General features: G+C 41.5%; 1 protein-coding gene across 5 annotated transcripts; it reads right to left on the reverse strand.

Moving 5' to 3' along the window:
• Positions 1 to 5,250: 5,250 nt before the first annotated feature.
• On the reverse strand, positions 5,251 to 22,336 carry TBX19 (T-box transcription factor 19). Of its 5 annotated transcripts, none has more exons than XM_072044572.1 (9): positions 22,181 to 22,336; positions 18,253 to 18,479; positions 13,062 to 13,326; positions 11,031 to 11,165; positions 10,137 to 10,198; positions 8,987 to 9,024; positions 8,095 to 8,283; positions 7,079 to 7,211; positions 5,251 to 6,303 (listed from the first exon to the last, which is right to left on the reverse strand). In XM_072044572.1, exons 1-9 carry the CDS (start codon positions 22,301 to 22,303, stop codon positions 6,066 to 6,068), a joined length of 1,410 nt encoding a protein of 469 aa, XP_071900673.1. In that variant the 5' UTR covers positions 22,304 to 22,336; the 3' UTR covers positions 5,251 to 6,065. The 5 variants fall into 5 exon arrangements, with proteins under 5 accessions (XP_071900673.1, XP_038029334.1, XP_027305363.1 ...); XM_038173406.2 differs by having other exon boundaries at positions 8,963 to 9,024; positions 22,181 to 22,335; XM_027449562.3 differs by having other exon boundaries at positions 8,963 to 9,024; positions 22,079 to 22,208.
• Between the last annotated feature and the right edge of the window lie 2,728 nt (positions 22,337 to 25,064).

Here is a 25,064-nt window from a genome sequence, read left to right on the forward strand (position 1 = left end):
TCATCAAGCCCAACTCCTGGCACCGCACAGGTCTAGCCAAAATTTTAGACCATATGACTGCTTCCTTCTAGGAGTCTTGCTGTGTTTTGGGAACACCAATAATGCCCTATTCAGAGCTTGGCTCCCAGGTCTGAGAGTACTAGGAGAAGATGAGACAGATGATCCAACATCGTGGCCCTGAGACAACAAAAATAGCACCCAGGCACCTGACCTGTGAGCCTGTAAGTCATTTATGCAAAATCCTACAGAAAGTCTATGAAAACTCTAGGAATTCTGTCCAGATAATTCACATCCTAGTAGAGTTTGCTTTTTTTTCCCATCAATTCTTCATTTCCTTCAACTCAGCATAAAACCACTCATACTTCATGCTAAAGTTACACCTGAGATTTTCAAGATAAGAGATAAAAGATTTTCAAACCATACAGTAAGCACTAACATGTCTGAGGCAGGGATTGTTATTTATTGTTGCTACAGGCCCTGCAGACTATGACACACCATAGCTACATCCGTTAGGCAAAAACAGTGCGTCTGTACCATTGTTTGTTTGTTTGCTTGTTTTTCAGAAGGATGAAATTTAACCTATGTATCTTTTTAACTGTTAGTGGAGACAAAGTTACATAAATATCCTTTTTCATCTATATTTTTGCCTTCCTTCAGAATACTGACACTGGTATAAGTGCCTTTAATTAGCTTCAGCTGAGACTCCTTGCTGGGGGATGTGACTGTATGCGATATGCTATACGGCTAAAATATAAACAAGGTTAAATATTATCAGCACTAGTTTTAACAGTAGACAAACATCTATACAGAACCCAGAAGTGCTGCATGATTTACCCAAGGATGAGAGTCCAGAGTTGACTTCAAGACAAAACCACAGCTGTGCCCTGAGCCAAGTGCCTAGTACAGAACTTTTATGTGGACAAACAGCAGAGGCTAAGTTTAAACTGACACAAATATTTTACTGCTTTACAAAATTCTGTATTTTTTCAATTTTTAAATTGCTGTTAGCTTTACTACCATCTGTTCTTTCCCAATTTCTGTGTTTGCTACATTCTAGCAGACAGACGGACAGAAAATAGATGTTTTGTGGCAGAACAGGTAAAAAATGGCAGATAACAAATACCTGCAGCTAGGCCTAGTCTTCTCAATGCTACAAAGTCCCTTTTTCAGGTTCAGAGGAGGTGACACAGCTTCCTTAAACAGGCAGAACTGTGGGAACTGATCTGGCACTTGGAAAAGTGCTGTCTCCTCAGAAAATCTAATTGCTCCAGTTGTAGATTGAATCCTAATGCAGAAGTAAATTGCAGGGTAAGCCCTGCAAACTGTACAGCATTTCAGATTCTAGCAAGGATACATATACAGCAAAAATAGTTCAAATCTGTATTGAACACAAAGCTCTAGATACTTCAAAAATAGGGGATGCCAAAAAATCAAGCCCAGATCCCAGAGACTGTTACGCTATTGTGGAGAGCCCACACCGGGAGACAAAGACGAAAGTAAGGATGCACAAACACAGATTACAAGCAAAGTATCTCTCACCTGCAATCTACAACTGCCCTCCTGGAGGAAAGTATTGTAGTAACATTAACTGACTAAAAAAAAACACCTTCGGAAAAACAAATAAACAAACAAACAAAAAAAGATCAAGGCCAGAACGGAGGCAGAACGGAGTGTAGCTTACAGTGTGCCTTTTATCAGCCAACTTTCTGACAGAAAAAGAGGTGGATAGCTGAAGGTCGGGCTGGAGATTCAGCACGGAGCACCTTTCTGCCTCTTGTCAGTGCTGAGCCAATGCCCAAGCAGAGTACAGAAGGCACTGCAGAGCTTTGTTGGCAAAAAGCAGTCTGTAAATGGACTTGCCTTTGCCTAGAAAGTGTTTTGGGAACCAGGCTGTGTTATTTTTATTTGTTCTGTTCACCAGAAACCCGTCCAAACTGTGTCACACAGCAGAGGGTTTCTTCCCTGCTTGCTTGCCATGTATTTAATCAAACACGCAGCCTTCTCAAAAGGCCTGTTGTGTTTTCACAGCAGTATGTACTGGGAAAAAACGGGCAGTCATCCTAAATCATCTATGCAGCAGGCATGACGTCCTCATTGAACAGTCCCCAAAAAGCCTGAAAATTTATGATACTGAACTCTTGATGATCTGTGATTGTTCGCACTCTCCCCAAAGGCCTTACAGAGCACATGCTGTATCAACATGCCATCTCCTTCTCTCTCATGACAGCCCTCCCCAGTCATCATTTATACAACTCAATTCCTGGTGCCTGGAACCTAGCACACAGACAAAAAAAAAGTCATAATATTGTGTGGGAAAATGGGGAAAAATAAAAAAAAAAAAAGCCATGCAACTCTCTCAGCAAAAGAGAACTTGGAAACATCTCAATCAAGCCCCCAGTGAAGGATAAAGTAGGTAGAGCTGCTGATCAGTGACATAGGGTCCAGTACAGCCATAGAGGCAGGGCCTCCTGTGGAGGAGGGGTTACAGCCCACTGAGGGTGTGAGGCAGGGAAGTGACTTCTGAGGAGGTTACCTGCTGGTCTCTGTTGGTAGAGGAGGTGCTGATGTCTTTTGATTGATGGGGACCCAGGGTTGGCTCACCAAGAGGCACCTGAGCTGGAGCCAGGGACATCAGGAGCTGGTGCATATCTGCCTTCTGGTCTTCTGCCTGTCAGGGAGCAAGGAGGGATGTTCCCTTAAAACTCCACAGTTGTGGATGGGAAATTTGAAGCTGTATATACCTTCTGTTGGCAGAAGAATGGGTGTCTGAAGTGAGGCCCATTGGCTTTCTCATGGAAGATGGGGAAGGAGACCTGGCAAGGAGAAGGTGAGGCACAACAGGTGTCACACTTCAGAATTTTTGGGATGGGACTGCCTAGGCTGCTGTGCAAACATGCATAGTAGACCAGCCATCACCACAGAGGTTGACAGGTATCAACCTTCCTCACAGGCTTAGAGTGTGAGCTACCAGGAGAGCTGCAGGTTACACTCTGAGGAAAATGCTTCTCTGTGTTCCCACACTACAGCTGGAGGCACCTCCTCACCACCCCGGGGGCAACACCAGCCTGAGTTTCAGGGAAATAAGGCCCAGGGGAAGCACTTGAAGGGAAAGGTACCTTCCTCAGGTCAGGCCGGCGCCTCACCACGGCATCTGGGGCTTTTCATGTTGCCAAATCCCTGGCCTCGAGCCCCGGGCACGGCCCTGGCTGCCAGCCGCCATTTGCCCCCTGCTGGCCGGCACGTCACCTGCACAAAATGGCGCCGCAGTGGCGGGAAAATGCGCGGGAACACCCGCAGGGCAGGGCAGGGCAGGCGCAGCCCCCTCAGCACAGCCCCGCTGCCATGTTCCGTGAACGACGTCTTGCAGGAAGTCATGAGGAAGCGATTAACTCACAATATATAAAAATTGGGCACTGGGAGTGTTTTTTTGTTTGTTTTGTTTTGTTTTGTTTTCCTCTTGTGGCAGTTTCAGTTATCAGCTGTAGCAACGTGTGAAATAAAATAGTTGTAGTGTGTGGTGTGACTGGTGAGGAGAAGTCTGTCAGATCAAAAATGCTCGTTTGTTGTGAGGGGAATGGCTTATATCCAGTTTAAGGGGCCTTCTTAAGGGAAGAGGGTGCCACAAGCACCTCGACAGGCAGCTGCGCTGTAAGCAATTCCACTGTGCTGGGGAAAGGAGGTCTGCAAATTTTAAATGGCATTTTGTCTTGCGGACGTGTGGCAAAAACTTTCTCCATCACTCCTACTTGTCTTTAGAAGCAAACTGACCCTAGCTACAGGCCAATTCTCAAAGCCTTTATCAAAATAGCAAAATGTCAAGGTATTTTTATCCTGCCATGTTGTGTTGCAGGCTTTGGCGAAATCAGACTCTGCAATGACAAAAACTTGGTATGTGTCTGAGACCTCAGAACTTTGTGCCTTCTGTGACATGAGTCATGACTGCTTTTACAGGGCTAAGAAAAATGATTCAGCCTCTTCATTCTGATCCTTTTTCAGTTCCCTCAATCCTATGGGACTATCAGGAAAGCTAATTGGATTTTCTTCTCGATTGTTTATTTGTGAAATAAATTCTCATGTTGCCTGAGTAACATCTTGCAATCACTCTGCTACTGTAATGCAGTATGTGAGAAAACTAACCCATTATCCAATTCATTAACTGTGAAGAAAGCATAACAAGTCCTGGAATGTAGATAAGTCAACACTTGCCATTTTTAGCATCTCCAGACATTGTATGTATACTCAGCACACGCTGCATGCATGGGGAGCTGAGCAGCCAGAAGAGGGTAGCATAAGTTAGTTAATAAGCCTCATCTGTAAAGCAGAGCTATTTGTGAGAGAAACATCTACTTGCATTTCTGTCTGCAAGGTAGAGAAAGACAATATTGAGAAACTTTTCACCGAGCTTTAGACAGAATTTGGAAAGGCAGATTTAAAGTCAGAACTGACAACGATTAAATTGATAGTAGGCTACAGAGCTTTTCACCCTCTGCTATTAGCTTCTGTTTGACCAATGCCTCTTTTAACAGAAATGCACATCCAGAGCAGCTCCATGACTTTGCTTTTAGCCGATAGCAGCACACATCAGTCAGTAAAACTAACAGCATCTTTAGCACATCCTGGTGCAGTGCCTGGCCTGCAGTAAATCTGAAAAGCCAGACAGGGATGTCATGAAACTACATAGCATTGAAAGCACCTTAGGGGGATGATGAATGGAGGGGGGCTAAGAATGTAAAATAAAATAAAAAAAAAAAAAAACACCTCCACACATCTGACATCAGCATGGAGTAGAAGGCTAGAGCCCATCTTGTAATCCATATTAGTATGTTTTGCTCCTGCTCACTTCCTTGGTGCAAACCAAGTCATTAGGCAGACCTCTGCAGAACTTGATAGGACTTGCTTGGAGAGGTGGATGAGAGGACAAGGTATATCCAGGGGTGTAACTTATTCACATTACACTAGTAGTTAGAAGGCTCAAGCTTCCACTATGCTAGATGTTGTACAGTCACATAGAAAAGGAAAAGCTGCACCCTGAAAAGAGAAGCTCAAACAGACAAAAGGTGAGAGGGGAAACAGGTACCAAAAAAAAAAAAAAAAAAAAATCAAGATAATACAGCTGGTTACTGGCAGAGAAATAGAAAATTCCTGTCAACTTGCTTCTGGCAGAGTTATTTTATATTCCTTCAAAGGCTGCTAGGTAGAAAAGACTGTGATGTGTGTTTACACCCTGGAAAGGAAACTGAAACCATAACACACCATTGATTGATATTTTATTTGTACTCTGTACCTGAAGCAAAGTGGAAATGCAAGCTGAATATCTTTTCTATAAAGTCTTTTCCCTCCACCCTCTCAAAAACAGTACATACAGAAAACATTGGAACTTTTAATTTCACATCAGACTATAAATGCTAAACCAGATGCCCCTCACCTGCTGCTACAATGCAGCCACTTTCTCAGCTTGAGTTTGTCCATTATCCCTATAGCACAGAAAGAGCACAGGAGCTGGAGAAGGTAAAGAGAAAGAGAGTAAGAGAATACTGTATGCAGGTGGCATTAGGGTGTCAGACAAATCACATCCCCTGAAGAGCTTAGTTTCAGGTATTACAGAAACCCTCATATGACAAATTCAGCAAGTCTTTAAAGCAGTGCTGTCCCTTCAGATTACCAGTTGCAAACTTGCTCACAATTTCCTTGGACTTGGTCTTTAGTTACAGAAAGGACTCTTCCAAAACCACATGCAAATATCTAACCACCATGTCTGCTTCACGCAGTCCCATGTCTCTGATTGTTTTGATGTGATAAAGAAGCAAAGCCAACTATAAAGATTCTTTCTGGACATCATCCTCAACGATGCAGGAAGATTACAGTAACAAGCCAGTTCCTTTAACGTTTTTTGCCTTGCATTATGCATTTTGGTTTCTCTGGCACACAAGAGGTACATTATGCAGTGATGCTTGGTGAAGAGTTTTCTGCATACATATCCTTGTTCTGAGCTGCATTTCCAGGGGATCCTTTGCCATTTGTGTTACTCTTGTTGGTCTGAGCTTTCCTGGTGAGCTGCCTGTCCATTAAAAGGAGTGTGAGGATGTCCACGCAGAGTCGGCTAGCCTGGCTAGTGTGGTTTCCCCTTGCGCTTCCATGCTGCCAGACACAGTTCCCTGCAGAGGGATTTGGACTGATGAAGATGCAGTGGGTAAGGGGACATTACCCCTCAGAAACATGCTTGAAGTGCTGCTGTTCACCTCACTTCCTGGATTGGTGACATTTACAGCACTGTTGCTCACTGTCCACAGACAAGGGTAGTGGCTGAAAAAAAGAAAAGCAGTACAAATTGAATGACTAACTTCAAAGCATTTTCACCTGCACAAGACTTACTTCAGTAGTCAGGTACATTATCTGCTAAAAAGCAGCTATCCCAATCCATTTACTGAACTAGGTAGGACTTCCAGGTCTTAAGTGAAAAGCCACCAGCGAGCATTAGACCTGGTGACCTTTAAGAAAGGCATGGAGAGAAATGTGTAAATGCATGTGAGGTTTCAAGATATTTTTTTTTGTATATGTTTACATTTTAAATAAATTCCGCTGAATATGCTGGCACCTAAATTAAGGAAAGGAGGGTGAAATATTTGTTATTAACTGACTCTCTATGTCTAAATTTCAGCCATTCCTAGATCTGAGGACTGTCCTGTTAACAACATTTCCATAATGTAACATGAATTAGACTTTGTTGCAACCTTGCAGCTGAGCAAGAGTAATTATTTCATGCAATGCAGTAGTGAGGATCAGAGACAGAAAAATAATTTGGCTTTAAAACTTCTACTGATTGTAGATGCCTGAATTCTCAGTGGCTATTCCAAGATCTTTGTTTTCAGAAGTGCTAGGGAAAAACGAAGTGTCCATTGATTTCAGATGGAGCTGAAGACAATTATCTTGTTAGAAAGATCTGTCCAAGAATCTCAAGTTGGACACTTGAACATGTTTTAGGGGTGGGACTGGTTAAGAAATCAGGCATGAACAAAGCCTTATAACAGTCCTACAAGCCTCACTGCTCCTAATATTAGCAGTTTTCCTGAAACCTTACCTGGGCCCAGGGCTGGCAGCTCCCTTGGTGTGTGGCACTGAGAGCAAATTACCATGTGGAGAGGATGGCAAAGTCCAGCTGTCATGTCCTGAGAATACCTGAAGATTATTGCTGGAGCTTTCCAATAAATTCACTTTGAGAAGAAGAGAAAAAAAAAAGAAAAAAAAAAAAAAAAAGAAGAAGAACAAACCCTCAGTGACTATTGCAGATAATTATCTTAAGGCAACAGAAAATGGGTAGGCCTGAGGAAGCTGTCTGATCATGGGGTTTGGGTTCCTAACCACAGGTAAAAGGATAAAATTCACTTGCTTAGTAAGGGAGTAGCAACGTGCCTTGTAATTCCATTTATATGAGAAGGCAGTGCGAGAGATGTAGAGTGTGCATTTTTTCAATAATCTAATAGTCTCTTGATAACAATGATTGCTATATGACTGTCAATGCTTTGATACAGGTTTCTGTATAACTTGAGCTTAAATATTTCAGTTAAACAAGATGCCTTGCTAAAGTATAGTTAGTGAACAGATTACTTTATCCTTACTCTCATTTCTGGCTAATTTCCTCCAATCAAAGTAGGACCAATTTCTGTATCTCCACACCCAGGTCTAGAGAGCAGGTGGGACTTGAAAGACATAACAAAACTCTCTCATCTCAAGTCAGCTTCTACCATGTTCCTAATGACTGCTGCAATTTGAGAGGGTGTCTGCTTCGTGATACAGCATTGAAAGAAGGCTTGCAATGCTCTGATACTTTTGTGTAATTGGGAGCTGTACTGCAAGGAAGATCATTCACTCTTGTTTATAATTAGCAATTACAATGCACCCAGCAATTCTACACCATTTCTTTTGCTGCCTTAAGCATATTCCATGCATCCAGTGTGCAGTTTAGATTGTTAGAGACCCATCATGCTCTTTCCTAGCTTCTGCTCTTGACTGTTTCACTGCTTAGGTTACTAAAGCAAGGCTCAGTTAGTCTAACTGCATCTATTACCTGGAAACAAAGCGGATTTACAGATCTACCTGTAGGTGAATGATTTCTTTGCATGTAGGAAGGTGGGTATGGAGCAGCCCGATGACCTCGCAGTGCTGAATATCGCTCACAACCATGGGGAGCGTGCGGAGCTGGCAGAGGCAAGGGTCCACCGTACTGATAATTAGAGCTTCCTGATGCACACACTGTATCTGGGTTGGAAATCAACCAGCCACCCACTTTGAGGGAAAAGACAGAAGAAAACTATTATTGCACTAAAACATAGCAGTACAATAAAGTAATAAAGTAACCAGCCTTCCTGCAGAATCAGCTGTTCCTCAGAAATACCAAGCCAATTCTGAAATACTGGTTTGTGGAGCAACTGACAAGCAAGAACCAACCAAAACAAACAAACAAACAAAATAAATAAATAAATAAATAAATAAAACACACTAAAAACAAGACCTGAAAACAAACTAATAGAAAATGTCACTGACAGCACAGAACAAAGAAATACTGATTGTCATTAGAATGAGCACAACCTCTGCTCCCCCCATTTATTTTTTTGAGCTGTTCAATAGTGAAAGGTAGTTTTATAGTTTTATAGATGACAAAAGTCCTTACAATTACAAAACAATAGCACTAAAAATAGCCCTAACATTTCTTTAATGTATCTTTTTTTCAAGGTTTTATTTCATATCAAAAACTGGATCATAAGGAAAATGATCCCACTGCAGAAAATATCTCAACTTCCTACTCTAAAATTTATTGTCTTTTTTGTTTGTTTAAACAGTCCATTTCTATAAACACCGTTCAGGACTCAGTGAACCACTGGTCTGATCCAATTAAGCAGATCCCAGGTTCCCAGCATGTATCATAACACATAAATCTTCCAGCTCACATGAATAAAAACCTTACAGTGAGAATATGTCATATGTTGACCTTCAGAGACTGCTTCTGGAGCATCCTTGGGATGGTTTCTGAAAAAGAAAACAGTGGTAAAAATTCTCATTGAGAAATTATCAAAGAAATTTAATATCAAATTTAAAAACTGAAAACTATTCACTAAAAATAGAAAAGTAAATTAAATAGGAAAGAACTCTATCATCTTTAACCACTTGCTAGGCAGCAGTAGACTTTCCTGCATTCTGCCATAAAGGAAGCACTTATATTTCACAGCATCCATACTTTTTTTTTTTTTCTAGTCTTGCCAAATTCAGGGACAGCCTAGAATTTAATTCTACCTGTGGGCATCTTTCCTGCTTGCATCAGCAGCCTAAGCCTGGCATCACTCAGACTGACGCAGGGCTCTGCCTCCTGCACAGCCAGGCAAGACAAAGGCACGTTTTTCCTCTACAGATGGGAACCCTGATGCTGAGACACAGCAGCTTGATGTGAGGAAAGGAAAGAAATGCAGATTTTCCTTCAGGCATGTGGGAGACATCACACACCAGAAGACATAGCAAGTCTGGAAAAAATTTATTAGCAATTATGGCTTGGAGTTCATCATCTGGATACCTCAGTGCTTTAGCATGGAGATGTAAGGGAAACTTTGATAGAAAATTAAACCACAATTTGTTTCTAATAATGGAGGCATCTCTTACATAGTGAGCACCTGCAGGTTACTTTCACTAAACGCATCATACACATCATACACTACCATACATACATAGCAGTGTAGTTATATTACAGTTACAGTGCAATTTCACTTCAGTTATTCTTTTTGACATATGCAGCTTACATTTACCATCCCTGAGCTATTGAACTGCGGGATTCATTGGAGTGTGAGTACAATGTAGTGAACATGTGTGGTGTATAACATCACTGGGGAAATTCACAGTCTCATTTCAGGCTTCCTGTGCAGACAGTGCTAAGTTCTTGGATCCCAAAGAGGATACTTACTCACCTCAGACCCTACTGTGGTAACAATTATATAGAGAGTTTCCCCACTAGTTTCAGTGGAGTGACTCTAGATTTAAGACAGTAGAAACAAGAGTTGTACAATTTACTTTTGCATTATGATGCCACAGCTTTAACCTTGTCAGCAGCAAAATATTACTGGAACAACAACAACAAAAAAATATTAACTCACCTTTCTTTTGCATCCAGGAAGGCTTTGGCAAAGGGATTATACTTGATTTTGAGAGCAGTTATCTTGAGTTTACAGAAAACAAGGCATGTTAGTGAAGGCAACTTGGAATAGAGACTTGAGAAAACATCTTCCAGAGTAAATTAAGTGGAACTACTTTGGCTAGCCAAACAAAATACATCCCCGTGTATTGTTTCCCAGGGGTGGTTAGAGGGAACTTTGCTTGTTGCAGGGTGCTATGTACTGATCAGTGCCACAGGCAGAACACCAATAGGGGCAACCTAATTGCATGGTCCAGTCTGCTAAGTCTTGTGGGACTGCAAACCCTTTAAAGGGAGCCGAAGCAATTAATTCCTACCAAATATCAATCAAATCTGCAGCAACACTTGCTGAGGGATATGGCATATGAGTGAGCAGTTGTCACAATCTAAAGCATCCCGCAATTGCAATTTTGGGGCTGGGAGGAAATTTTCCTATGGAATGATACGCTGTTCTGCAATTGTACGTATTTTAAAGAGAGGAGAGAAAAAAGATTATCATTAAAACTGTAAGTCACTACTAGAGAAAGTTCTGGACTTGACTCTAGTCTTATGTTTTTGTTTTTGTTTTTGTTTTTTCTCTCCAATAAAGGATTGGGATACCAAGACAAATGGACTAGTTTGCAGTAGCAGTGGCAGAATGTTAAGCTAAATCTTGTTTAGTATTGCAGCCAGATGCTGGATTAGATAATGTTCTACTGCAGAAAGAAGACAGTAGTAGACCCATTGAGCATTACACTGCATGGGACTGATGGAGAAACAAGAAGAGGACCAGTCTATCCATACTGATCTTGTAGTTAATAGGCTTTTAATATATCTCGTCAATGATGTCCAAGAGCACAGCACGGCACCCGCCTACCTCTTCGTTTTGATAGGCAGTCACAGCTATGAACTGAGTCTCAGGGAAGGAACAGTTCATCACCATCCGGTGGGGGCCTCCTACACGAACTATGTGTACCTGGGGCTCGTATTTGTGCAGAGAGTTCAACATTATCTGCAGAAAACAGAACAGACAGACAGACCCCATTGCCACTCTGGTACCCCACAGCTGCTTTCACTCCTGCTCTATAATAAACCAGACGTCACCGCTAAACCTCTCCAGTTTATGATTACTGAAAGCAGAAGGGCAGATGCCTTCCTGCCTTCTGACAAGCCACAGGATTGAACAGAGAGAGACTTCACTGGACTTGGATTTCAAGCTTTCAATACTTTGTGGTAGCAGCTAAGGCCTTCAAACCATTGGGTTTCCAGTGAACAGGTTGTTCAAGCAGTTGAGGGACAATCCCTGTCCTGCCTTGGCTATCCAAAAACTCAGAATTACAGTCACAGAAAACAGGGCAGAAGAGAGTTAAGGCAATCGCCTAGTCATCTTTCTGGGCAAGACCTACCTAAACAAGCTTTGGCAAATGTCTCTACCCTGGCACTAAAAGCTGTGCATAGTGTCAATCCTACAATACATGTATACCTTCTTCAGAAAGCTTAAGCACATTAAGCACATTGCTTAATTCTCTCTAATACAAGAAAATATGCTTAAAATTAAGGAAAAAAATGTATTTTGGAAAATGCTGTGTGCATGCATACGTATATGTGGAATAACAGCCAATAGCTGACTAAAAGTGCATTCTGCTAATAACACCACAAAAAGGGAAGATGAAATGCAGTGGGAAAATGGTTTACCTTAACAAGGCTGCCAATATTTCAAAAAGAAAACAAAGAGAGCTTCAGCTGTTTGCCATTTAGTTAGCTTTTCTTTGGACCCTGCTTCTTCTTCGGCTTTTCCTCCCTTCCTTTCTACTCTCTTTCTCTTTACTGTGTATACGCATCTTGCTCCCCTGTTTTCCCCTCTCCAAGGTCTTTTTGACCCTCTTGGCCACAAAAAAGGTCAAGGTTGTTTGTTTGTTCGTTTGTTTGGGGGGGAGGATCCTGTCCCTTTCTTTCTGTAGCACTTACTTTTCTGAAGCTTTTAACCTTTCTAAGGTCCTGGATGCAGGATGAGAATTCACAAATTCAGATCCTGTTTTACACTACACAGTAAGTCTTGTGTGACACTTCCATGTGTTACTTTAAAGAAAGTCTGGTCATCTTTCTATTCTTCAGTCGGCAAAAACTGAGATAATTTCCTACCTAATTAGGGTACTAGGTTTATGTAGGTACCTCACAAACCCAATGGAAATAGTAGGTAGAGAACATATAATATTTACATAAAAGAAATTGATTCTGGGCTGACAAGTAGCATCCAATGTAGGAGTTTTGTACAAAAACAAGCAAACAAAAGGTCTTGTGCAATATTTCATCTTTAGATGCATCATCAAAAACGAAATACGAAACATAACTAATTTTCCTGTTTGCATTTTTAAGGGGTTCAAAGAGAAAGTCACTTATTTCTGGTACATGTGGTTTCTTTCCAAAGGCCAAAGCTGATTCAATAGAATATTGATAATTATCATGATGCAGAAGCAGACATAGTAATTATTTCATTTAGGAGCAGCCTTTTATTCTGCTATCTGACTCCTGCCAACATTCCACTTACACCAAACAACATGGGGGAACACAACAAAAACCTAATACCCGTGACCATTTTTTCCCCCTTCTCTGAAGTCCTATGTAAAAAAACCCAGCACACAAGACCAACTCTGAAAAGCCCCCTGATGATTAAGTAAACCACAGCACTCTGTCTCTCTTAACATCAAGAAGTCCATTAAAATCTGAAAGCGCCAATTAAGGCCTGTTTATTCCTGTTTACATGTGGCCTCCAGAGAATAATTGGCATCTGTGGGTGAAGAGGCCTGTAAGGGCCTCTATAATTACATAAATGCACCCTTGATATTTCTTGATTGGTAGGTGCTTGCAATTGAAGCCAAGAGGTGTATGGGGAAACATCAGGCCATACCTGCCCACTCCCATTGAGCTTGTTGGTAAGTTTGACTTTGCTGAAGGAAATGGCAGCTTTCATCCAGTGGGCCCCAAAGTTGGGAGAATCTGGGTGGATGTAGACACAGCTGTGGTTTGGTGGCTCTGGTTTCCCAGCTGGCACCCATTCTCCATTGACGTACTTCCAGCGGTGGCCGTCAGTCGGGGCAAAGTCCAACAGGAAGGAATACATGGCGTTCGGGTCCAGGCCTGACACACTGATCTTCAAAACAGGGAACATCCGCCTGTTACGGAAACAAAACACGGAGACACTGCTGGAAACTGGTTTTGAAAAACTCTTCTCAGTACATTTGTGGCCAGAGTCTCACTGATCAGGTCAATGTAAAAACCATCCTCCCTCCTCTTCAACCCCTAACTCCCTCTGTCTAGCTGAAGAAAATTCTCTTAAAGGTTAATCTTTCATTGTATTTTGATCATTTGAAAAAAAGCGTTCTGTCTGAAGTAGGGCACTAAGACCTTCGTTGTGTCTAGATTCATGAGTGTGCCCAATTTATGAGCTTTGTAATAGTGTCAGCAGAGTCCATGGGATACAGATAAATTTAGTAAAATGTATTTTTTTTATTTCCCTTTATCTTCCATATTGCCATTACCTTTTATTTCAAAACACATCCTGACCTAATATTACAGGGATATATTAAAAAGAATGTAGTTAGCTGAAACATGTTTTCTCTCTTTCTTAAAGAGAAGTATTCACATATTGTTCCACTATCATTATATAAATCTTCAGTTTGAGAAATCTGATTAATATCCTTGGTGTTAGACCTGAAATCCTGCTTTTGTTTAGTTTTGGAAGAACATTTTAAAGCATCTTTTTCCTCAAGTGGATCCTTCTACATTTAAAATTCCAATGCCACCCTTTCTCAACCCCTTTTTAGTTATTTTCTGCCTTTGTAAAGATTTGCAGCAGTTCTCAGTTTTCTCTCTGCCCTAGTACTTGTGATCCATACCACACAGCTTTGAATTGGCATCTCTGGCCTGAGAAAGTATACAGCAATGGAATCAGTAGGGCCCCCCCACAGTTTCAGGAACTAGGAAAAGACAGCAGAATAGCCCTGACCCAACAAAGGTATCCTGTGTAGTTAGATTCTTAGGTTGTCCAGTAATACACATCATTGTGGAGGATTATTGTAGCTGTTCTATACCACCTCCTGCATTCTTACAGAAGGGTGAGGCCTCCCTGCTCCAGGGACCTCCATATTGACCTCTCCTGGCACTCATCATTTTGCCACATTTTTATGCACAGGACAATGAATCTTTAAGCTCTTTTCCTGTACAGATTCAGAGAGAGGAGTTACACCAAGCAACCTCAGCGATTGCCTGATGTCCATGGGGATAAGGTGAAGAGGTTCTCTAGGCTTTGTGAAGCAGCAGCACAAGATGTCTTAAAAAAAAAAAAAAAAAAAAAAACAAGAAGGGAAGTGAAACTTCACGCGCTCTCTCCAGGGACACCAGAAGCCCCTTCCCCAGGAGCCATACTCTCCAGCAGCCTCCACCTTGAGGCTGCTGACAATCTCCTTTGCTCATAAGTTATCCTACTCACCCCCTACCTTCCTGGACATTTTTATACCGTTCTTTCTGCATACAGTCAGCACCTTCTGCCCACAGAAAAATACAGTATTTGAAAAAGGGTTTTCATCTAAATATAGACAGTTGGTGATGAAGGGCCAACGCAACACTGAGAAAGACATGTTGAACCATGATCTTGCTAACTAAATAGAAGCTTAGTTGAGGATTTACACGCTACATTTAATGTGACTTTCTGACCAGGATGCACCAGCTATCAGAACTGGAACTTCACAAAAAGTGTGCACGCATTGCTCCCAGCGCAGCCTGCTGCCCCTGCCGTCAGTCTGCAAGGTAACACACAGACATATTTAGCTGAAATTAAAGTAGAGACGAAAATTCAACCTCATGAAAATTTGATTTCACTAGATTTCTCAGAACTCTGTGTTATGTGAAGATTGTTAATTCCTCTGCCCACAGTGCAAACTTCTCTGCCTTTCTACTTGGGAGGCTTGAGTTTATCCCCCAAAGGTCTACAGGCTGTTAATGCCACAACAGAAGTCATCATCCAGCTCTAACATCCTGTACCACATAGACTATAGCACTTCCCTGTATTAATCTGCTTCCCACACAATTAATCCACATCTCATTTGGACCAGCATATCTTGACTGTGCAGGTGCTAATGACAGAAGACCTACCACCTCACTTGTTCCACTGATTAAGTGGCTTTATTGTTCAAATCATATGCTTTAACATGGCAAACGATCATTTCTCCACATTTGTTTCAGTCAATTTTTGTTTCAATGATCAGGTAGGCACACACATGACCTCCATTACTGCAATAGCTGAGTACTTCAGCCTCTTCAATTTATTTAGAGCAGATCTGCCACAATTACTCCATGGTACAGAGCTCAAGTGGGAATGTTTGATATCAAACTTGAACATGTAGTAAACTAGTAAAGTTGCTTTACCATTTAAGCCTTTCCCCACACTCCTACCCACGTTTGTCTGCATTGATCGATTACAGATCCTCCCCATATACAAAGGGGCATAGTGGCCCCTCCAGGCAATAAGGTGGATTGTGAAGTTTCAGAATACTACATAGCTGAAATGGTATCCACAATAACAGAAAACATGCTCAGTTAGCAAATGGGGTGTTTGAATATTGAAATGCCAATTGAATACAATAAATCTGAGTAAAATAGGAGACTGATTCTCACCATATGAGCTGCACCTTTTTGGATATATCTTGTGATACAGCATGCACTTTATTTTTATTGATATCTGTCCTGTTCAGAATATATCCATCTTCCCCATGTACTTAAGTATTTTGCTATGACAGGTGATTATTATAGTGAAGCACAAAGCGGCAGCGGAGAAGTATCTGTGTATTAACACTGAAGTTGGTTCAGAACATTTTGGGACCCTCAGCACAAATTAGAGATGACTCAGTCACAGCAGATAGAATTACACATGCTAGAATTTCACACTTGAGGATCACTACCCAGTCAGTCCTGGATGCTCCTGTGTCGGGTTTCGGTTTAATTTCTGAGTTTTGCTTTCAAACACACAAGTTCAGACAGGGTTTTCTTCTTAATCTTAGAAAACAGTTTTCAAAAGCTCTCGTATATCCTTCAGGAAGAATGACCGAGTTAGTTCTACTGATTTAAGCAGCAGCAAAATTGGATCAATATTTTTTCTTTAGAAAATCCCTCTGGAGATTGTCACTGAAGAATCCTGCACCTGAAAAAAAGCTCAGGATTCGTGGCAAAGTCTCTCAAGTTGGTCTCCTTTTGAAAAGCATGGAGTTGTTCAGAAGGTTTTGCTGCAGGCCACTGTCTGTATTTCTTTTCTGTAGTCGTTGCACTGACGTGTTTGTTATGGATAATACCTTCACCCTTTTTCATAGTCCCCAATTCTACAAAAGCTTCGTTATAAGGATTTATGCAAATGACCATAATACATTTTTGTTTCTTTTGAGACTGCTGTACTTTGATAATAAAGAGTGAACTTGTACCTGCCCCAATGACGTTACTAGAACTCTCACTGCCTTTAAGGAAAACCAGGAGCAAACTAATAAGGAGAGCACAAGCTGGAATGAAGAAAAATAAAGAAGCTTCTGCAATAAAATAAAAAGTAACAGTGCATATTCAAATAATGGCAGATACCCTTATCAGCAGTAGCATAAAAAGATTATATCCATGCATTCACCTAAAAGTTTTAGAGAAAAAATAGTATCACCTGCAATCACAACTAACATTAGCTGAGAGAAAAATAAATAAATAAATAAATAAAAGAAAAAAAAGAGAGTAAAACCTGTCAGTATGACACAATTCTTTGTATCTATTCAATTTGAGGCAAACCTACCTTACTACATTTTGGTTACTTAGGCTGATAAGGAGTCAGTGTAAGCTACCTTAATGCTAAGTGAAAGTCCACTCAGAAGTTTGCTCTAGCCTAACAGCAATTAAAAACATTTAAATTAAGCAAAAGCAGCTTATTGGGGTAAGGAGAGCCTCAGCAGAAGATGAATTCTGTCCCTGTAGGTTGCTAGGAGGAATCAGTGGCAATCAGCAGCGTTACACTAAGAGCTGATATTTTGGGAATAGAATTGCTTTCTCAACAAAATAACCTTGGTGAGCTAGATTTTTCCTCTTTTAAACTTTCACCCATGTCCCTTGTTGGGATACAGTCAATAGAAATATTGCCCACAAGTTCTGCTAAATCAAAGTCTCTGCAAAATTGATAAAAGTGACACCACGTGAATAAATCTTTCTTCCTGTCTCTTAATTCTGCTCCCCTGTGCAGATCTTCCAAGGGGTTTTGCAAGAGAAATGTGTGCATGGGGACAGGGAGACAGAGTTGGTGAGGGTAGGCTAAATAAAAATGTTAATATGACTGTACAGGAGAACCTTCCTCTAGTTATTGACTAGACTCTGTCGTCAGCCCAGTTCAGAGCAGAGCATCTCTGGAGTGCCAGTATCTGATTTGGAATTAACATTCTTCTCTCCAGGTTTTGCACACAGCAAGCAGTGAGATATCACAATATTTTATCTTTTCAAATCTCTGTATATTCACCAATATTCTGCAGTGGTTTCTAAGTGCACCAGTTAACGCTACAGAGCAATACAGTTGTGGGACCACACAAGCCTGGACTGTGCATACATGCTACATAGAGTATAACCACATCGTACCCCTTCCTAGTAAATTGTGCAAACCTCCAAAGCCAGGGAGACAGGAACAGCAGCTGGGGATAACACCACGGATCTGCTTCTGTACAGTCATCTGAGGTCCACAAATAAGGACTTGCTAGTAAAGGCTAATGGCTGGTGGTACAAGAAGCGATCCAGAAGGTTTTGAGGTTTTCTGCTCCCCAGTGAAAGTTTCCTTTTTGTGCAACCTTAACTCAGTCAGTATATTTCTCCAGCACATTGCACAAGCAGGAATAAAGGCTGGCAGGAATGGCTTAGCAGAAAAGAGCAGGGACACCCCGTTCTGTTTGTAGGGGACCAAAAGGCTGCAGGAGTAGCACTGTTACACGCTCATAGCAGTTCTCTCTAGCCTCACACACGCTGCTTGTTATCACACCCCTTAGCCCCCCTGGCTGTCATCTGCACTTCGCCACAATGCGGAGCAGATCACTCACCTGCCGTTCTTGGTCACGATCATCTCATTGGTGACTTCCCTGAACCTCTGCCAGAGCGTAGCGTCCTCTAAGACGACCTGGAGCTGCTTCTCAGTGGGGTCGCCTTTGTCTCTCCCAGCCCGGAGTTCGCTCTCCACTACGCTGAGTAGCCTGGAGACAGTGCAGTCACTGGGCTTTTTGCAGCCCAGGTCTGCCATGACGACTTGACTGCCAGAAACTTCGGGTGGCTGTTAAAAGACAGAAATCGTCAGCCGAATCTAAAAGCAAGTCAGATTGTTAGGCACCGGCTGACAGTGTGCTCTCCTCACTCTTTTGCCACTGACTAGCTCTTTCGTCTGGAAGTCCCAATGGGCAGTGACACCAGCGCGTGCAGGTTTACGCACACACTCCACACAAAAAGAGGACTATCTCCTAATTACCTGTCTGACGGTCAGGTGGGTGGCAGGCTGATGACTCAATTGGCTGCCTTGAAAGAAGAGTCCTCCATCCAAATTAGCATGCTTTTATCTTTTTTCAACCTGAAGTGGGTCTAATTGTTCTGCTTGAGAACCAGGTTTCCATTAATGAAAATTGTTTCATTTCCAGACTGAAACAATGCATGGAAATTGCGTTCGCGCTGATGCGGACTCTAGCTGAAGGAGCTGGTAACAGTCAAGATAGTTACACAGAGAAGGTAGTCTTAAAATATTTTCACTTGGCATGTTGGATAAACACATTAACTTTGTTCCTCCACAACCCTAACTAAAATGTAATAGTAAGAGACCCTTCTGCACCAAGGTTTCAATGCACGAAGGGAAGGTAGCATCCCTATACTCTGCAATTAATGTATACTCTGTCCATCCCTGGGTCCCCAACATCTTTCACAAAACCCCTTATGAGCACTTCACCTACACCTTACGAGCACCTCAGCTCCCCTCTGCATTTCTAGGGACAGAGCCCGCGCTTCTAAGGCTGGGTATGGGCATAACTGTCCTGAGGCCTGGCAGTGCTGACCTGCTCGAGGTCCACTTCATCCAAAAGCTCCCTCAGCATCCCTAGAACAGGCATTCCCTCTCCTTTCAGCCTGGGACTCCCTCTGGCAAGCCTTTTCCAGCTGTCCACACCCTCCACAAAGGGCAGCCATGAAAGGAGCCACCATTTTACAATTTTACAAAAGAAGTCAAACAATTTCAGCACTGAGCCAGGGACATGAGAAACCTGTGTCTAGTTCAACGCTGAAGGGCTAAGTGAAGGCTATGTGAATACCACTGATCCGTAAACGCTGGACTTTGGCACAAAACAAGGCATTTGAGTGCCTAATTTCTCCTGATGCATCTAGCTCCAATAGCGCCTGTGACATTTCTGGTCTGCTGGACAAGACGTAGTCAGGGACTTGATTATAAAAGCATACTTTTGCAATTTGCTTTTAGAGAAATATATTTTCTAGTTACTCATTGAGAACTTTGCATTTGTTTAATTCAACAGCCCCTCTTGAATTCTGGTGCTCCCAGTTCTTTCTAACAGATGAAATGGCCTGGTTTCAGGGCCTACTATGGATCACTGATGGGACGATAGAGACAAGAAAGGTCCTAAAAAAAAGCTCTTAAACAGGATTTAAATTAAACCATCATTTGACAAGGCTCAAAACATCTTGCAGTGCAAAAATGCAAGAGGTATCATCTACCAAGGCAGCGATGGCCAGAGCTCATTGATCCTGTACAGCACCTTAGGTAGCAAGCAGTCCTACTAAACCCTCAGCACCAAGTGGGGTGAGGTTAGTGACTGCAAGTCCTCAGAACAGCAGAGCTCCAGGTGTGCAGCAGTGTGCTGTTCTGCAGAACAGAGGGACATGCACACTTCAGGTAAGAACTTCCAATGCTCACCAATGTCAGCACACAGGAAGGTGCAAGTCACACAGGTATGAGGTATTTTTACGTCTGGGTAATCCCAATCATGCTGATTGCAAACTTCACACTAACACATCTTCCTTCTGTCCCATCTTTCCACATTTTATGTACCTTGTTTGAATTATCAGCTCATTACAAAACGAGATGATCAGTCAATTCGCTCTGTGAGTTACAGTAGAAGGTGTCTGCCTGGATTTATGCAAATAGCAGCTTCTATGTACTGTCTAGCCTATTTCCACTGTTGAACAACAAAAGAATGTACATTAAAATCTGTAGGATATTTAGGCATGTTGAAGTGTGCCACTTTTCATTTGGAAAAAATTGCCTACTGGGTACTATGTTAGTGCAAGGTGGAGTAGGCTTATATTCAGGCTTTCCTTTACAAATGCTCAAAAGAAGAGAGAATCTCTCATTTTTCCATGCACATGCTGCATAAGATCAAATGGCATAGCAAATGCTTAAGAGACTAAGTAAAATACTATACATATATTTAATTTTATTTTTAGTTGAAGTTTAGTTTTGACACAGCTTTTTTGAGGATTAGTTGCTCCAAAATCAGGACACTCAAAGTCAAGGCAACCATACAGACAGTAGCTTACAGAATTAGTAAGATTTCAGTGGTTACACACAGTTCTTTCTATAGACAAATAGGAAAGCAGCTTGGGTTTCAGATATATTGACTATCCATCTCTCCCTCCTCCAAGTAGACTGACACCAGATTGAAACCTCAGGAAAATCAGATCCAATCTGCTTTCCCCAAGATGCTTACAGCTTAAAGAAAATCAAAAGCATTAACAAAAGTGACAACAGTTTACATTGGTGGAAGGATTTAAAAACAAATGTACCTCACCAGTAGAAATAAAAAATATGGCTCAAGATAAAAACCTGGCTAGAGATTAAAAAAAAAAAAAATAAATGCTCGAAGATGGACTGGAAATGGAGGCAGCCACAAAGCAAAGATAGGTAGGTGCTAGCCAGTTAATTGCTTGCCCAATGACAAGCAGTCATTAGGAAAGAGCTATGGAGGGGAAAAATACATGGAAAGAGTGGATAATGGACCCATTCCCGTAGTACACTGGGAAACAAGTTTTCAACAATAAGGCAGGATTTTCACAGTTAGTCTTCCCTAAGGGAGAAGCACAAAGGCATTTTCTTTGGAGTACTATAATAAAACTTGCATCCTGAACAACAAGAAAATGCATTTTGACATACTAAAAGTAAGTTATAGTTGGGTGCTTACTATTATCACTTAAATAAGGTGCCTGATGATTGTAAATCTTTTCTCCCAGAGGGAAAACAAAGCAAAAACAACACTTATTTTTGCATAGCTTGTATTTTAAGTTTATAACTACATTACCATAGCTCAGGATGCCTGCAACCTCAGCATTTTCCTAAAAGAGTAGTTACCTGTGGTTGGCTAGTGGGCACTGGCCAATTGCTATTTTTGAGTTTGGGAAAGAGTGTTTCAGCTGTAAGAGCTCAGGCTAAGAACAATTGGTGATGCATGTAGCAACATACCCACAAGGCACAGCTCACCGTTGATGTATCTTTCCAACCTAGAAGAATTAGCCAAGGAAATAACAAGCTTGCTTGCATGCAAGAAAATGACCAGTTAATGTGCTCAGGCCAGAGGTTTTAGTTTAAAATACACATCCAGACCTATATCACTTCCACCTTGTGCATCAGGTCTCCTCACATCATACATTGTCTCTACACACAGATGGTTGCCACAAGAAGGGGTTGAGGAGAGGGAACCAAGCCATGGTCAGAGCTACTTGCTTACTGTTGACTTTTCATTTCTAAAAAAACATATTAAGGGTTGAAATTTTCACTCCCAATACATTGCCTCTTTTAGGAGAGGTGAAAGACATCCTTTAATCTTATGTCTTTGTTCACCTAATAGTCTTGAATACTTCCCCAACATCCCTTTTCCCTCCTACCTTCTTCCAAGATGAATTTTTCCAAGTCTACAGATGCTGAAAACGAGGCACAAACAGATAAACATCACCAGGTGTAGGCATTCCTGGGGCACCGAGACTAACCTGTTTGCAGATGTCAGATGGGTTATTTCTTGGCTGGAAGTTAAATCTCCCCGAACTTGACATTTGGAGGAAAAGGTAGTGGCATTTACCAAGTAACATAGTAACAAGGTGACTGGCAATCATTGCCACTGAAAGTAGGACAGAGCATGGCTGAAGAACAGAAGGCTATTACCCCTCTTGCACTTGTCTCCTGTAGCTTTGTAATTAAAGAAGTACATTGGTAGGGATGTCAAAGGAAGCATACAAAATACACAATGTTGTAAAATTCCCCCGAAGCCCAGCTTCCAAGCAGGAAGGGGACCCCTTGCAGCTCATGGCTGCTCAGAACCAACCCCTACCAGTCAAAAGTGCAAGGACAACACTTAAAACCGTCTCTAGCCAGGTCTTACCAATACGAATTGAGTGACTGATGTTTTTAAATGAAGCACTGAGGTCTGGGGAGAGCAATGAAAGAGCAATCCTGCAATGCTTATTGAGGTTTATTCACCAAGTTGGAGCAGTAAACAGCAAGTTGCTGGTTTTGACTTTCTAATTAAACTCATTCTAAAACCCTTTCCGACCACCAGCTGGTGAGATACGGCAGGAGAAGAAAGAAAAAGGTAATTAAAGAGGCCTTCCTTGCCTTGACATTGGATAGCTGTTTTTTGGCCTTTAGGCGCATGTTTCCAAATAAAAGGCAGCCCTTCATGACCAGATGAAATCACAGACCAAGACTCACTCTTTCCATCTCCAGAGCTCTCAGTGGCGCACTCGAACACCTAACCCCCTCTGAACATCCAGTCCCAGCAACACGGGGAAACGTAACCTCCATCACCATGACACTCCCAGGAAATCAACACCTATCAGCTACCAAGGAATAATTAAGAGAGGATAAAAAGACAGCTGCTTTCCCTCTGTTTTTTAATCATGCAGCCAGCCCCTTAGGAGATTGCTCGGTTATGAGACTTAGAAAAGATTAGCCTTTTCATTAAGACTGAGGCAACAGGGGGGACAGTTTCAGTAACTGCAACCAGGTATGTTTTTAGCAGTTATTCAGGCAGCCTGCTCGAGTGGTACCTCCCTGCCTGGTGTTACAGCTGACATCAGCCCAGAAAGCACGGGAAGCTTTCCAGATTAATCATTCCTTCCTTTAAAAAAAAAAAAAAAAAAAAAAAAAAAAAAAGTCCTTATCCAGGCAGGCTGGTGATAAACAAAAATATTACCAAAAAATGGCAATTCTACTTTTCTAGGTTGAAATGCTTGATTCTATCAGAAGTGGCAAGTCTTACGCATCTTATTACACACGAGAAAACACAGGAGTAAATAGAAATGACAAAGTAATTTGTTTTCACTCCACATATTTGGAAGAGACAGCCCTTCAGAGCTGCATTGAAATTGTGTTGGCCAGCTTGTACTTTCAGTGTCACGTTTTTCACTACACCAATGTTACTCCACACTTGTTTCTGCAGAGATTTTAAGTCATAGACTCTCAGGAACAACCTCTTCCAGAGATGCCACAAGGGAACCTGATAAAAAAAATTAAAAGGGTTTCAAATAGGCTAACTTAAAATAGCAGCCTCAAAGATTGGCAGCTTAAATATTCTGTTCTATCCTATTTATCAGAAGATTTCTTCAGGAAAAAAAAAAAAAAAAAAAAAGGAGAGAAGACAGAGGGTTTTGTTCCCTTCAGGAGTCTCCACAGCTCCGTATGGGTGGGCAGTCACAAGCCTATACCCCATGGGTAATGCAGTGAAGGCTGAGTTCAATAGGAAAGACAAAAAAAAAAAAAAAAAAAAAAAAACAACAACCTTCAAATACTTGCATTAATGAAATATCCCCTCCTGTAAATCAGGCCTTGTCTGAAGAAGAGAAAAAGGCAGTCATTAGGTGTAGAGCAGCCCTCCGAGAGCCTTGTCGCTACACTCAAATGCAGCATGGGTGACTTTGCTGCAGAGTTTAGAAGCACAATTAAGGGGCTAGATGCTGTAGCATGACTGATGAACCCTTACAACTAAGTAGTGAAATCACTTACAGAGTACACTTTCCCTACAGAGCAGCTGATAATTCATTGTTCATTGACTTCAAATCAAGACTTTTTTTGTTGCTCATTCAGGTGTTAAGACCTCGGTGTGAGAACAACATTACAAAGTTCAACAGTTTGCTGCGCAGGAGGTCGAACAAGGCAAGCAAAATAGCTCTAAGCATTTAAAGAAAGAATTATTGCACTTTTAGGGTTTATAGCTGTCTTGACAAGAGAGTTCTTATATATAAGATAGATAAAATACAAACCACTACATTCTTATGTCACAGGATGACAAGTATCTCCTATTTCAAACAAAATTTTGGACTTTCCTGTGCGACAGTAATTTCAGTGTATTCAGCGTTGAGACACAGCTTTCTTGGAAGAAATTACAAAATAAATGTAAGTAATTGGAAACTTAACACGAAGTCTCTGATGGCACACAAGTGTCACCAGCACCCTTGCAAAACAGGCAGCTGTTTGGGTTTGCCCTGACAATCAGAAGGAAGTTTAACACACTCTAAACAGCCCAGTGCAAGGCCCAGTATATTGGCAAGGGAAATTAAAACCACAGCAAGTCTTTGAATGTATATCGCACACAAACTGATGGGCTTTCTGAAGGTTTAAAAAAAGGTAAAACTAAAATCATTGCCTCTAACCTTATTTTTGACATACATATTCCTAAATCATTTTTTACTGGCAACATACATCTGTATTCAGAGTGTATGTAGTTCACGAAGAACAGCCAGAGTTATGCTCCTTCATAACTCTAATTTTTGCTGACAGAATAGCATCAGGAATTATTTGCTCTGTAGTATGAACTAAATCAAAACTTTGTTGGCACAGCTAGGTTGACATCTGAAATTAAAAAAAAAAAAAGTTAAG

Source organism: Anas platyrhynchos, chromosome 1, assembly GCF_047663525.1.
Source record: "Anas platyrhynchos isolate ZD024472 breed Pekin duck chromosome 1, IASCAAS_PekinDuck_T2T, whole genome shotgun sequence".
In the NCBI taxonomy this organism is placed as follows: domain Eukaryota; kingdom Metazoa; phylum Chordata; class Aves; order Anseriformes; family Anatidae; genus Anas; species Anas platyrhynchos.

Coding starts and splice junctions, on each gene's coding strand:
- TBX19 (XM_038173406.2), bottom strand. CDS start 22,303: ATGATTGCCAGTCACCTTGTTACTATGTTACTTGGTAAATGCCACTAC. Junction 18,480..22,180: donor CATCTGACATCTGCAAACAG/GTTAGTCTCGGT, acceptor GTCTTTTAACAG/CCACCCGAAGTTTCTGGCAG. Junction 6,304..7,078: donor GCTGCCAGCCCTGGGCCCAG/GTAAGGTTTCAG, acceptor TCTTTTTTTCAG/CCACTACCCTTGTCTGTGGA.